The sequence below is a fragment of the Uranotaenia lowii genome, chromosome 1 (assembly GCF_029784155.1).
Source record: "Uranotaenia lowii strain MFRU-FL chromosome 1, ASM2978415v1, whole genome shotgun sequence".
NCBI lineage: Eukaryota > Metazoa > Arthropoda > Insecta > Diptera > Culicidae > Uranotaenia > Uranotaenia lowii.
Window position 1 is genome coordinate 188,626,938 of NC_073691.1, and position 14,591 is coordinate 188,641,528.

Below are 14,591 nucleotides of genomic sequence, written 5' to 3' on the forward strand. Positions count from 1 at the left end.
TGTAGAGATTCATTTCACCATGTTTTCTCTCCATCCACTTCTCGATATTTGGGATCAAACGATGGGTCCACTTTCCTCTTTCGGAGCAGCTGCTGCCAGTTGGCCATGGAGCTATCTCTGGCTCGTGTTCTCACGTTTTGCGTGCCTCTATTTTCGTAGCAATAGGAGTCCTTCACCAACAAAACCAAGATGGGCATGACTCCCGCTACAACGCATGCAGCCTCCGACGAAACGGTGCGGTATGCACTGATGACCTGCAAATTCATTCGCCTTTGTACACTGTTCAACTTCTGCTGGTAACACGGAATGTTGAGCCCAGATTTCCAGGCCGCCCCTCCATACCAAAGGATTGGTGAAACCACACTCGAAATTATCCTCCGCTGATCCTCGAGTTGTTTGCCATCATCCTCGTGAGTGCGTGGTTTTTAAAGCTGAACGTGGTTTTTGAAGCTGAGCCGGTCGTCAATCATCACACCGAAATATCTAAGCACGCGCTTGGAGTCGATTGTGCATGATCCAACTATAATCCTGCCTGTTTGCGGTGAAATCAGGTTTGATATCAGGACCATCTCTGTTTTGTGGTGCGCCAACTGCAAACTCTTGGATTGCATCCAGCTGTCTACCGCTTCTACAGCCTCTGAAGCTTTTACCTGGACAATTTCTGTTGAGTAACTCGTGGCTAGTCGCCGTCGTCGTCCGCGAAACCAACCAACTTTACTCCCTCTGGCAGGCTCGATGTCAGCACCTCATCCTACGTAATATTCCACAGGGCCGGGCCCAGTATCGACCCTTGCGGTACTCCAGCTGTAACATCCATTTTCTGAAATCGTTCGCTCGTCATGTATTGCAGCTTACGGTTCTGGAAATAGCTTTCCACTAATTTGCAGGGATATTCCGGTCTCCTCATTTTTATAAGCGAAGATGCAATCGCTGCCCAGTTGGCACTATTGAAGGCGTTGCGCAGAGTCTAATGTTACTACCAAACAAAAATGATCCCCTCTTCTCTTCTTGAGTCTGGCTTTGTCAGCCGTTTCGATGACAGTTCGAATGGCGTCGACTGTGCATCGCCCTTTTCGAAAGCCGATGATTGTTGGACAATCTGCTTTTCCAACCGTATCCAGAAGGCATATTAACCTGTATGCCGATGGGTTCCCCAATGGCTTTCCTGGTTTGGGCAGAAGAACCAGCCTCCAAACCTCTGGAAATATCCTTTCCCCAATACAAATTTTCTGTGACGATCGTAACATTTCGGGAAATTCCATAATCGCGGCCTTAACTGCAATGTTCGAAATACCATCTGGACCAGGAGCCTTATCCAGGTGAGCTTGAAGAGTCTCACGGCACTAAGTTCTGCCTCTAATTGCTATTCTTTGAAGCTTCGCTAGTTTCTTCCGGGTCGTAGCTTGCACAAGTTTGGTCCACCATACTAAAGAGGCATACGAGATTCTGGGTCTTATTATAGCTGTAAATTTCCAGTAAGGAGTGTTCATTTTATATAACGGACACTTTGTTTCGACGATATCTTATTCATTTATTGACCAAATTACATAGAGTTTTTTGTAAAACATTGCAAAATTAATCCAGAACCAGAAGAAGTGAGAAATTTAACCAAAAGTTTTCAACGATAAAATTGGTGCACTTTTCCTCGAACTCCTCTCATAAGTCTTTTTACAGTTTCCGGCTGGCTTTTTTCCACATTTTCTTAAACTCGTCGATGAACTGTGCATCTCCACCATCCTCCCGAAGATTGCGCTCGATGATTGCCCAGTAACGCTCTACCGGGCGCAGCTCAGGACTATTTGGCGGACTGTCCTATTTCTCAACAAAACATATCTTGAAGGATTTCAGTAGTTTGACAGTAGCTGAAGCGTAGTGTGCGGAAGCAAGGTCAGGCTAGAACAATGGTGGGCTTGTATGATGACGATAAAGAGGAACAAGGCGTTTTTCGATGCATTCCTTACGATAATTTTCACCATTGATGGTACCTGTTGTGAAATATGGCGAATTTCTTTCTTCGCAAGAGCAGATAGCTTACCAACATTTGCGTTGAAAAATTGCGGCCCAGGAAGAGCGGCTGTGTCCAGTTTGCAATAAGTTTCAGTCTCCGACATCGCTCGTTCGTGCTGTTCCGAGCTCTGTTTAGGATGTCTCAGATTCCTGTTATCTTAATGTGTTTCCTTCGTTTTATATTATGGACGATCCCAACGGAAATTTTCAGTTTTTGGTCAATTCTTCGAACAGATTTGTGTTCATGTGACAACAAAAGCTTAACACATTTCTTCTTGATTTTTGAATTCACTACGCCTCTTCTGGTTTCGGATATTGGCAAATCTCCAAGATTATGGTGCTCTCCAAACTTTCTGATGATTTGATAAATCGCAGACTTCGATCGTTTCACAAGCTTTGCAATATTTCTACACGATAGTCCATCTGAGCAGTACTTTTGAATTATAAAAACACGAGTTTCTTTATCAATTCGTCCCATTTTACGAAATCGTCACTTTCTCACAAAAAAAAGGTCAGTGCTTTGTCAACAAACTTTTGTACACAATGGAACCAGTTCAATCAAATTTGGGTTAAAAATCAACATCTTATTGTAACACCTAGGTGTCCGTTTAATAAAATGAACATTCCTTAGATAATTTTCGGCCGTAGTCCCCATTTTTATCTTTAAGCCTTCAAGGCAGATCCATACTCTATCGGTTGGTTCCGTGATAGCTCTGAGTCTAGTATAATTCCTGAATATTTTTGACTTGTGATTCGAAGTTTAACACTTCCTCATCTAATGTTAGAGGTTTTAATGTGGTTTATCGTTGCATATATAGTGAATGCTATATTGCTATTGTAGTTTTGGAAGGGTTCAGTCCCTCTTTCCTGCACCAGAATAGTGTGTAGATAAGTGCAGATTTGACAACACGTTCTCATATTTTTCCCGAACTATTATAACAACGTCGTCTGCAAAGCCAATCACTTCGAATCCCATAGATACAAGTTTGTTTAGGAGGTCGTCCACGATTAATGGCCACAACAACGGTGATAGAACTCCACCTTGGAGACAACCCTTTGTTGGAGTGGCACTGATTGTAAGTCCTCCCGAGCTTGCATAAATGGTCCTTTTTATAGGCATGGCAGTTAACAACTGCCGTGTGGCACCCTCGTCTTTTCACAGCTGATCCGATTGAGTTCTGAGATGCGTTATCGAATGCCCCTTCAATGTCTAGAAAAGAAGCAAGTGCTGTTTCTTTTGCCTCCATAGTCTATTCTAGTTTGTGTGTTAAGGTATGTAAAGCCCTAACCGTTGACATACCTTTTTTGTAAGCGAACTACTTTTTTGTAGTAAACTTTTATAACTGAGAATAAGCTGAAAAAATATGAAATCCTCTTATTAAAAAATAGTTTAGAAGCAACCTAGTTGAGGAACGTTCCCAACAGAAGGTAGGTACAACAATCGAGGCCCCAATTTTTGTTCGCAAAAAAAAATTACGCATAAAAAGACAAACATTGAACAGACTCACACACACCATTAATACCCGTTTGGCCTTTTACAGCGTTTACAGCAGGTTTTACAATCGACTGGCATCGGTATTGGTACCACGATAGTTCCATGTTTTTACAATCTTTCTGCGTACTGCCTTGCTGTGGTTAAGCCTGTTTTTCTTCTTCTGATTTTGCAGCTTGAGCTACGATTTACGATTTGGACAAGAGCTCGCCATGCCACTAGTTGGCTTTTTTATGTCTTTAAACTGTAACCATTGTTTACCTACCTTAGGTTTGTTCAGCCATTTCCGTAGAGAATCCATTGGTAGATCCCAGCGGATTTCTCGTAGATGTATCCGTTTGATTGGCGAGTTTGTTTTCCTTTCGATTTTCACAATCGCCCGCAGCAGGACGACGATGATGGTCACGGGGCTCTCTGGATTCGTTTGCCTCCCAAACAAGTTCCGCAATCACGGGTTTAATATGGTATCGCGTTATCGCGTCGAGTTTCTTTGTGCGTCAAACTATTCTTCCGTGATTTCTCGGAAGCGTTGGACTCATCCTAAATTTCACATCAATTTCAGCGAATGGGATTTTTTTTCCATCACAAGCACTGCGCTGAATCTTCTCGAATGGCTTTTTGGAACATAAAACACAAAATCACAACAAAATGTAGGCGCCCAGACCTGATCAAATACCTACAGATTTTTAAAAACAAAATCGCACTTTCTTGTTGCTGAGCGCGGAGGACCAGCCAATAATAGTAAAAAAAAATCTTCAGGCCTGCAACGATTGATGATGGTGGTGCACTTTTATCGCGTTCAAAATAAATTTCACTCGATTTTTCCTCGCCTGCAATTTCAGCCCAACACTTGCATCCACACTAGATTGGTTCCCAAGCCCCCGACTTCCGGTGAACGGGTCCACCAACAACGGACTTTTGAATCTCTTCCCGCGATCAAGAGTACAAGAAACGGGTTTCTTTTATATCCCGAAACAATAGTTTCCCTCAACAAAAAAAAGCCTCGTCGTGTTATTTTGCAACAGCGTAGAGGAGTAAATTTTACGCGACAGATTTTTCACAATCCATTCACAATGATGGTGGCTGCTGAACTGAACGAACATCGACGAGAGTGATGCGTGAAAAGTTGCTTTGCTGACTGGCTGCTGCAGGAAAGAGCAGAACAGCAAGTGCCTGCCTACGTTTGAGAAACAGAGACAGCAAGAGAGTTTCGTTAAGATTGCTGTCAACAGCAGGGCTACCTACAGTGCGTTACGTTTTTGCAGGGATGCGTTTGAGAAAGGTGCAAGTCTCGAGGCCAATCTGTGAACGCGCGTCACACGCTCACTTGGCGCTACCCCTTATCGACGAATACTTTTGACCCGTTATTGAGTAAGACTGGGAGACCTCCTTTTTCGGATAAAGTAACTTTTTCTTCAAAGCGGTACACTTATCGCGGACACAAATTCCCCTTGTTGCAAAAGCTTGAGTATGGTGGTAATTAAGGTTCTGCTTAATTGGAAAATTTGTTCGGGATTTCAAGTTGAATTCATCATGTTTTCTTCTGGCTCGCCGGAACTGGCTGAAGAAAAAGAATGAATATAAATTCTGAAAGATTGCAATAACTATTCAATAGGGTTGAATCATCCTAAAGACTAAAAATCCTGGAAAAAAAAATTCAATATAAGAGCATCTGTATTCGTGGTCTATTCTTGGGTCTAATTTATACAAGAATTGAACCAAAGAAATTAGATCCGATCCAATGAAAAAACTGGCAACTGCACTCGTGTTCCATTAACTGTCAAACGGTTTAAAACTGCGTCAAATTGGGTCCAAATCTTATCAGTTTTGGATCAATCCTTATACCAGCTCCAAAAAAGTTGAGTTGGAACTGGTATAATGGATCACCAGTGCGGTTGCTCGGGTCGGAATTTGGGTCTAAACCGGCTGTTTGGACCACGGATACAGTAACTCAATCTCTTTCAGCGCACTCGCCTAGTATGGAACAACATCTAAAACCACCCCTTTTGAAGCGTATACATACTAATCATACTATATAATCTTCTTCTCCTTATGGCGAGCGTTTTAGCTAAAATGTCTAAGGTTGAAGGTGTAATATTGATTCGTCGATACGACCTGTTTTTTGACATATCGGGAAAGTTCTCCATAATTTTGAGTTCAGTTGATTTAAATCGCAACTACAAATTCTCAAATCTAACTATTTTATATTTACAGTGTACAGAAAAGCGTCTCGCAATCTGTGAACGCGTGCCACAAAAAAGCTTAATAAAGCTCTTTCACATTTCGAAAGGGAATACAGCTTGAAATAAAAGGTGTGTTCAACAGAACTCAATCGAAATCAATTGAAATGGATTGACAGTTGATCAGCTGTTTTTCCAATTGACTTCGATCGATTTCTATCAGGCTGCTAAATGAACAGCCAGACACTAATACTAACGCGCTGTGTTTATTGTCATTTTGTTATTCAGCTATACACTATGAGGTTTCGGGATTGATTGTCTTATTTAAAAAAGCAAAATCGGAATGACCTTTAATTTTATTTTCAATTAATTTTTCAATTCCCGATGCGTATCTCCGCTAGAATTGAAAATACAAAAAAAACTGAGTTTATGTTCCGTCCCCACCAAAAAGAAAATAAAAAAAAACTAGCTAGCGTTTTATTTTTATTCAATATTTTATTTCTTATATCAATTTATATCAACTTATATCAATTTATTTTGCGGTTAACTTTTCAAAAAAACTAATTTGCTATCAACGTTTTTTTTTCACTCCCCGGGCGGGAGCACCGTATGACGGTAAAAATCTAGTCCGCTTAAATCGACATTTGCTTCGGTGCAGTAACTACACTGAAAGATGCTAATCGAAATACTGCATCTCCGACACAGCACCGCCGACACCACGTCGCCCGACATAACTTTCACTGGCACAGCACCATCGACTCAGAATACCTGGCAGAGTACGACTTTCACAGCAACACCGACCCAGCATGATTTGCACAGCACCACCGACACAGCAGCACCGACCAGCACCGATCAACACAGCACCACCGACACCGACTTAGCACGGCACAGCGTCACCGACTCAGTACACGACAGAGGACACCGCACCGAAACGCACCACTTTCAAACTTGAAAATTAAAAAACAAACCGAATCAGCTGTTTTTTGACAGTAAACAACTGCATTTGTGTTAGAGCGATAGAAACCGATAGAAACGAATCCTGCTCTCGAGCTTGATCGATTTCGATTGGTTTCGATCGATTCCGATTGGCTTCATTGAACGTCAATTGGATTAGTTTCGATCACAACATTGGCTGAGTGAACAACAATTTACCAATCGAAATCGATTGAAACCGATTTCAATTGGCTGTTGAACAGGCTTAAAATTAATGTTTAATGTTTATTGTTAGGAGTACGTGAGCCTGTCAGTTATAAACTATAGTTCAGGTTAAATTATCACACTAAAAACTTTAAAATTACTTCTAAGATTTTCAATTGAGAATACTAATTAAATGATCATAAAAACTTCTCCAATTAGAATAGAAATAATTAAAAAATATGTATAAATTATCATAAAAAAGTTAGCAAGCCTTAACCGCCTTAACAGCTTAGTAACTGTATGCGCCCTGCCGATGTGGTGTTATTTTTATGTCTCGCGCAAAATTTGAACGCACAGTTTCATGTTTTGTCTTGTGATATGAGGTTTTAATTCGTTCAAATTGGTAATTTTTCGTGAGTTAATAAAGGAAAGATGTCCACGATAAGCAAGTTGGAGATTCGGGGAATTCGTAGTTTTGGTGTAGAAAGCGAGGATGCTCAGGTAAGGATTATTAGATATTGTCAAGTTAAAATTTTTAGGCCGCATGCCGATGGTTCGGTATTTTGCATCAACCCGCACTTCGGTTCCGCTTTTTAAAATGTGAGCTCACCCAGGCCTTGATTTAAAAATTATTGCTCTTTTTCGGCAGAAAATAAAATTCCAATCGCCGCTGACCTTAATCGTGGGCCAGAACGGTTGCGGCAAAACGACCATCATCGAGTGTCTCAAGTATGGGCTTACGGGAGAGGTTCCGCCGGGCACTGACCGGGGCAAGGCTTTCGTGCACGATCCAAAGATATTCAACACGGTCGAAAGTTTGGGCCAGGTCAAGCTGATGGTGCAGGATTTCATGGGCAACAAAGTGACGGCCACGCGTTCGATGAAGGTTTCGCACCGGGGGAAAACGGCCAAGTTCGAAACGCTTGATTCCGTCGTCACCATGGAAGATAAGACGACCGGAGCCAAGAGCAACATCTGCCGGCCCCGAATCACCGATATCAACAACGACATGTGCGATGCCATGGGCGTTTCCAAAGCGATCATCAACAACGTAATTTTCTGCCATCAGGAGGATTCGAATTGGCCGCTGGATGAACCGAAGGAACTCAAGAAGAAGTTTGATGCTATTTTTGGCACCACCGAGTACAACAGAGTAATCGAAAAATTGATGAAAATATCAAAGGAGTACACCGAACGTCAGAAGGACAAATCTGCAGATTTGAGGATTTTGGAAAAGTACAAGGGCGACGCGGAGATGAAACAGCAGCAGCTGGAAAAAGCGGAGGAAAAAAAAGTTTCCCAGAGAAAAGAGGTAGAGAATTTGGAGGGTTCGCTGAAGCCTCTTTTCGATCGTTTGGAGCAGATTTCTGTTATTGAGCGCGATTATTCAAGACTAAAGCAGAACGAAATCGAACTCAAATCCAAGTAAGATTTCATCTATCAGAGATAACATCATTTGCTCAACCAATTCTTTTAAATTGCAGGATCAACACCAAGGAGGACCAACAGCGTCAGTTGCGCTCGAAGATTCGCACTCTGTGGGAAGGCTCAACCGTAGAGCTAGAGATAGAACTACGCACCTTCCGCCAATCGATGGAATCCAAACAAGGTGAGCTGCGACAGGCCGAAAAAGATCTAGTCACACTCAAAGGTCAAGAACGGACCCTACAAATTAAAGTTCAGGAGCTGGAATCCAAGCGTGTACAGTTAGTAACGAAGCGAGGCCAAGAACAGGAGCTAAATGGCGATCGTGCGAAGAAAATTGTTGAAATTTGTCAACGATTGAAACTACCGGCAGAGGGGGACTATGAATTTGGAGGTGTAGAGGAAATTGAGGGTGCTCTGAAAGCTATTAAGCATGGCATTCGATCGGAAGAGACAGAAGTCGAAACTTTGCGTAAGGCTCACGATGAGGCCGACCACAAGGCACAGAATGCCATCGATAAACTAAGAGAGGAGAAGACTAAGCTTGAATCGGACATTGCCATGAAGGGTTCAATGATGGGAGATTTTGCCAGGGAGAAGGCCAAAGTTCAGTCAGAGATAGCTACAATCCAAAGATCTGCTGAAACGTTGAAGAAATTACTGGATGAGATCGACAAAATGGAGAAAGAGTATGAACACCAGAAAGCCAATTCTAACGTTGATGCACTGAAGCAGGAATTAGCCGAAAAGAAAATCAAAAGGGAAACACTTCAGTCCAAAATGGATAAAACTGAGGAACAGATATCGGCCCTGGATGCTGTCGCGGCAAAGGCAACCGAATTAAGTTTAAAAGAAGGGCAATTGAACGGACGCGAGTCAGAATTTCGTCGAATCAAAAACAAACATTCCGATAATCTCAAGCGACTATTCCCTGGCAAAACTATTGAATCAAACTATAAACGTACGGTTCAGGATTTGTACGATGACCTACAACGTCAAATCAAACATCTTAACGATTCAACTAGGAAGTCACAAGCAGTCGTTACAGAAATGGAAACCACACGACGTTCCCTGAAGCGAGACCTTGACCGGATGGAAAAAGAATTGACCGACAACAAGGACAAAATATATTCAGCTTGTCAGGGAAAGCCGTTCGATGAGGTGTTGGCAAAACTAAAGGAAAAAATATCCAAAGCTAATCTAGAGCACGGAGAAGCCCGATCTGCTGAAGTGCTTTATAAAAAGTATCGGTCACGAATCGAAGACGACAAATGTTGTCCACTGTGCCACAAGGAGATGAACGGATCCGAAGTTCAAGATATTGGTTCCGAACTTTCCGATGAAATTCGCTGCCTTCCGGACAAGATAGAATCGTTGGAACGCCAGCTGAAAGCCGACCAACGGAAGTACGACGAAATTCTCTCTTTGCGTCCCTATCAGGAGAGAATCGACGAGCAATCCACGGAACTCCCGAAGCTCAAAAAGCAGTTAGAAGAAACTGAGCGCCGTCTCACCGACTCTTCGGCAGATTTAGAAGAGTTCCAGATGTCTTTGGGCGAACCGAACTCGAGCGTCCAGTTGATCAACTCTATCCTAGGAGATATGAGCATCCTTGATGAGTCACTTAAAGACCTCGACAGAATGCGCACCGGTATTGAAACGCTTAAGAAGGAACTTGCCGATAAAACGCCTGACGGAAGCGCTTCCCTCGAAGATCTGAAATTGGAGCGTGAAGTCATGCGAGCCGAACTCCGTGAAGTACGCAATTCTATCGATTCTCTACAAACCAAAATCGACGACCAGACGGAACGACTCAACAGCTTGCACCAACGCTTTAATCAGATGAAGGAAAAGAAGATTCAATTGCAGGAAGCGGTCCAATCGTTGGATCAGAAAAAGGCTAAAGAAACTGAACTGGGGACTAAAATTTCGGCTTGCGAGAAGGAAATCGATGAAGCCAAACGGAAGCTTGGTCCGGTTCGTCAAAATTTAACCAAGGAAGAAGAGTCGAAACAACGATCGAAAAATGAAAATCGTGCCAAATTCGGAAGGGCGCAGGGTGCACTGGAGGCGGTTAAGCGAATGGAGCAGGAAATAGACCGGCTGAGTCGTGAATTAGGGTCGCTAGCCAAACTCAATTTGGCTGACGAAATTCAGAAAATCAAACAAAAGCTGCAGGATGCTGGGGAAGATAGGAAGAAGGTACGTTCACAATTATGAAATATTTACTTGCTGAGTTTCCGATAATGAGGTTTTATTTTTCAGCATTCGGCAAGCATCGAAGAAAAGGCTGTTCTAATCGATACCTTTAAGAAGGAAATATCAAATCAAGATCTGATCGAGCGAAATCTGCTTGATAATCAGGAGCTGAAGGCACTGACAGCAGAAACGGGAAAGTTGCAGGAAAAGTTGAACGCACTGAAAAAAAGTATGGGCGATCTCGACGCTCCGAATGTGGCCCACGAGCGTGACAAGCTGCTCAAACAGCGTGACTCGATCCAGAACAAGCGTAGTGAAATCAATGGGCAGATGGCCGAACTGGATAATCAGGTCAGAGCCCTGAGGAAGGAGTTGGAGCGACCAGAGTTCAAAAACGCGATCAAAAACCACCGGTCTACATTCATCGAACTGGCCGTGATTCGGAAAATTATCAGCGACTTACTCAAGTACCGTAACGCACTCGAGTGGGCTCTAATGAAGTATCATGCGGAAAAAATGGAAGAAATCAACAAATCCATCTACTCGTTGTGGCGAGACATTTACCGCGGAAATGATATCGATTACATTCGGATTAAAACGGAAGACGAGTCAAAAACGGAGAAAACCATCGAAAAGCGGCGAGTGTACAACTATGGTGTGGTGCAGGCCAAGAATGATGTGGAAATCGACATGCGCGGCCGGTGCAGTGCCGGTCAGAAAGTGCTGGCCTCGCTGATCATCCGGATGGCACTGGCCGAGACTTTTTCGAACAATTGCGGAGTGATGGCCCTGGACGAACCGACCACCAACCTGGATCGGGACAACATCGCCTCGTTGTGCGAAAGCTTGCGGCGAATTGTCACCGAACGTGAGAGCGGAAACTTCATGCTGATTTGCATTACCCACGATGAGGAGTTTGTCACCCAGTTGGAGAAGTTTGATACGTAAGTTTTGCTTCTTAATTTGACTTGATGGGTTCATGACAGTTTTTATTTATATTTCAGATACTATCGAATTTCCAGAGATAATCAGGGAAAATCGGTCATTAGAGAAGAACAACTTTAAGCTATCTCAATTAGCTTTGCTGGATGTTGTTGGTTTTCGAAACCTATGTTACATTTTCGTTTCCAAGAACGTCACTTTGTTGAAATACATTCCTTAATATTTATCACTTAGAAATGTGTTTTGTAAGTTCGTTTTTTATTAATGCAAAGTTGTTGTATGATAGCGTCCAAATTTTGCACATAACTGCCCACAAGTGACTGGAAGAAGAGCAACGCAAACGCAAACCTACAGATCAACCAAAGATAACATAAAATTACCTTAAATGGACAACATTTTAAATAGCTTATGTTAGAAGGTTACAGACAATACTGGTGAGCTTAAATTATTTTTTGAGGATTTACGGATTCCGGTTGATTACGACTAAATTGTTACCCGGTAAGTCTTAAATCTTGTGTGTGGAATTTAAGAGTTGCCGGGATAAACAGAAGCGCTCTTTAGAAGAACAATCGAGACGTTCTTATGCCTCTATCTTAAAAAGCGCTTCTCCACTGGCCCAACCTCATTCAAGTGACATTTTTCTGTGTTGCAAGTTGACAACGAAGAGACGAATGATGAGAAGAACCCATTTATTTTTGTTGCGAACTCCAGGAAACGTGCTAAGACAACTCCGAAGACACTCAAAGTTCACAAGAAAATTCCTACAATAAGCCCTTTGTAACATCCCTACTCATTATTCATACTTCCTAGAAATGCAACCATTCACTTAAAAACATGCAGACTCAAAAACGACTGCATAAGCATTCTTTACTGGGTCATAAAATATAAACGCAAGGCCGTTTTGACACCCTTTTCGTATTTACATATTTTACCAAACAGCATGCGCGCTTTGCGTATGGGCTGTTCTTTCTCTTCCGCATGGGTCGCAACGCTTACGCAGCATTGCCCAATGCAACACATGGTTGACATTAAATTATTTTCAAAACATCGTTGGTGGCTTGAGTTTGGGTCGAGTAGGAAGTTTAGTTGTAAGCTAGATGGTAAGCCAAAATATAATATCATTGGCATTCATGAAGTAACTTTTGATGTGTTCATACTGTCATCCGAAATCCACGTCTAAGAATACTAGAGACGTTATTTGGCATACCGTGACAAGTGAACCAAGTTCAGGAAAAGTGCTCATATGAAAAGCTAGTGAAGATAGAAAATAGTGAACAGTTATCTTTGACGAACAGTGAGTACTTAAAAATGGGTTGGTTCGGAGACACAGTAATCAACCACTCCGAAGTGAGTACGACCGAAATACGAATTATGGCCGGGGCTGCCGTAGTTCTCGTAGTCATCGTAATGGCGTACCTGTGCTTACGAGTGCACGCAAAATACGCGAAAAGAGGCACACGACAACAAGTGCTACACGAAATGCGGTTAAACAACCTTAAAATCGAAGTTTAATAACGTACAAGTGAATCATCTGAACTAAAAACTAAAACTGTTAGGCAGAATGCAACTGTGAACAGCAAAAGTGCGAATTCAATCAAGTCGGCAGTGGTACGTCTCACCATGCCACAGTGTTTTTATTCTCCGAGCGAAAAAAAAAACAGACTCAATTCGGAAACGTTAAACCGACACGACAATTATCATCAGATAGTTCCAGCAGTGAACCGACGATTAACACCAATCACCAGCAGTTGCATGAACAAGAAGTGTTATCCTGATTTTTATGTCCGTCGGCCGGGGAAATAGCCGATGCAGATGTTTGGAGTTTAAATGATGCACGTATCCTGATTTTAACGTTCGTTGGCCGCAACAAATTACGACGTCAGCATGCCGACCCAGGCGTGCAGCCATGGCCGATTTCAACCAAGCGACAACAGCAAGGAAAGCAACGTGAACGAGAGCAACAAAAAAAAAGCGACGACGGGAAGCGCAGGAAGATCAACGTTGGTGAAATGTAAGTAAAAAAAAAAAAAAAATTGCGTAAAGTGGTAATTAAGCAAATAAAGGTCTGTATAGTAAAAATTAGAATGGTCTACTAATGGACATCATTTCTTATAAGATAAGTATTTTAGAAAATTTACTTAGCAATCTGAAAAAAGCGCCGAACAGGCGTTATAGAAAAATAACCTTGAAAAACAAATTAGAACAAGTAAATACTATTCGAAAAGATGTTACCCATGAATTGACGATTTTAGAAGATTCAATTAATTCCAAAGTTTTTGATAACATTCTACATGAGGAAAAAATACTGTCGGGTGAAATCATAACCATTATCAACTCAAAATTGGAGAATTTAGGTGATCGACCGGAGTTTACTTTAAAAAATTTAACGAAATTAGCGATAATTAGTATACGATTATCAAAAGCAGCAAAAATGGCTACGTTAATTGAGATCATTAAGACGGTGACGGCGCTTTTGCCAACTTACGATGGCACGCCGAACAAACTCAATAATTTCATAGACGCTCTTAATGTGGTCAAAAAGGTGGCTACCGAAGCAACACATTTACCAACCGTTATCAACATTGTGATGACAAAGCTGGAAGGCAAGGCAAGGTACGTTTTTCCAGCAGCACCCGCATCGATTGACGCGGTGATCGCAAAATTAAAAGAGGTGTCGACTCCCACACCCCCAGAGGCAATTATTGCCAGGCTCGCAAACTGTAAGCAAAAATCAAACATTACGGGTTACACAAAAGAAGTAGAAGAGCTGACTATGTTACTCGAAGCTGCGTATATTGCGAAGCAAATACCAGCTGAAGTGGCCAAAACAATGGCTACAAAGGAAGGGATAAAACATATGGCTGCGGGATTGAGGGACGAGAAAACGTCCATCATCCTAAAAGCGGGCCAATATATTAATATTACCGAGGCCGTAAATAAGGTCTTGGAGGAGTCACCTCAGAATTCAAATGAGGTGACAGTAAATTTTGTAAGAAAGAATCACCAAAAATACAGAAATCAAACTAATTCAAACTACAGAGGCCGCAACAGAGGCCAATATTCTAACAACAACCGGTATTATCGGGATCGACGTGATTATGGTGATAATCGGGATCGTCGCGATTATGGTGATAACCGTGACAATCGAGACCGAAGTGATCACGGAAACAATCGACAGAGATTCGAAAGTAATCAATTTCGAGGTCGAA

The 14,591-nt window shown here is 42.2% G+C and overlaps 2 protein-coding genes across 2 annotated transcripts in view; one reads left to right on the forward strand and one right to left on the reverse strand.

Moving 5' to 3' along the window:
- LOC129740542 (lateral signaling target protein 2 homolog) overlaps nucleotides 1-4,580 on the reverse strand; it is a 31,179-nt gene extending 26,599 nt beyond the window's left edge. The window contains exon 1 of the mRNA XM_055732256.1: nucleotides 3,765-4,580. Coding sequence (XP_055588231.1) covers nucleotides 3,765-3,800 — 36 coding nt within the window. The 5' untranslated portion in view covers nucleotides 3,801-4,580. The remainder of the gene's footprint in view (nucleotides 1-3,764) is intronic.
- Nucleotides 4,581-6,995: 2,415 nt separating this feature from the next.
- LOC129740584 (DNA repair protein RAD50) lies at nucleotides 6,996-12,502 on the forward strand. Its single transcript, XM_055732285.1, has 5 exons — nucleotides 6,996-7,317; nucleotides 7,466-8,241; nucleotides 8,301-10,443; nucleotides 10,507-11,384; nucleotides 11,445-12,502. Exons 1-5 carry the CDS (start codon nucleotides 7,249-7,251, stop codon nucleotides 11,503-11,505), a joined length of 3,927 nt encoding a protein of 1,308 aa, XP_055588260.1. The 5' UTR covers nucleotides 6,996-7,248; the 3' UTR covers nucleotides 11,506-12,502.
- The last annotated feature ends 2,089 nt before the right edge of the window (nucleotides 12,503-14,591 follow it).

What these genes read in the sequence shown, in the direction of transcription:
- LOC129740584 (XM_055732285.1), top strand. Translation starts at nt 7,249, where the DNA reads ATGTCCACGATAAGCAAGTTGGAGATTCGGGGAATTCGTAGTTTTGGT. An exon ending in TAGAAAGCGAGGATGCTCAG is followed by an intron (nt 7,318 to 7,465) that starts GTAAGGATTATT and finishes CTTTTTCGGCAG; the next exon opens with AAAATAAAATTCCAATCGCC. An exon ending in CTGGGGAAGATAGGAAGAAG is followed by an intron (nt 10,444 to 10,506) that starts GTACGTTCACAA and finishes TTTATTTTTCAG; the next exon opens with CATTCGGCAAGCATCGAAGA.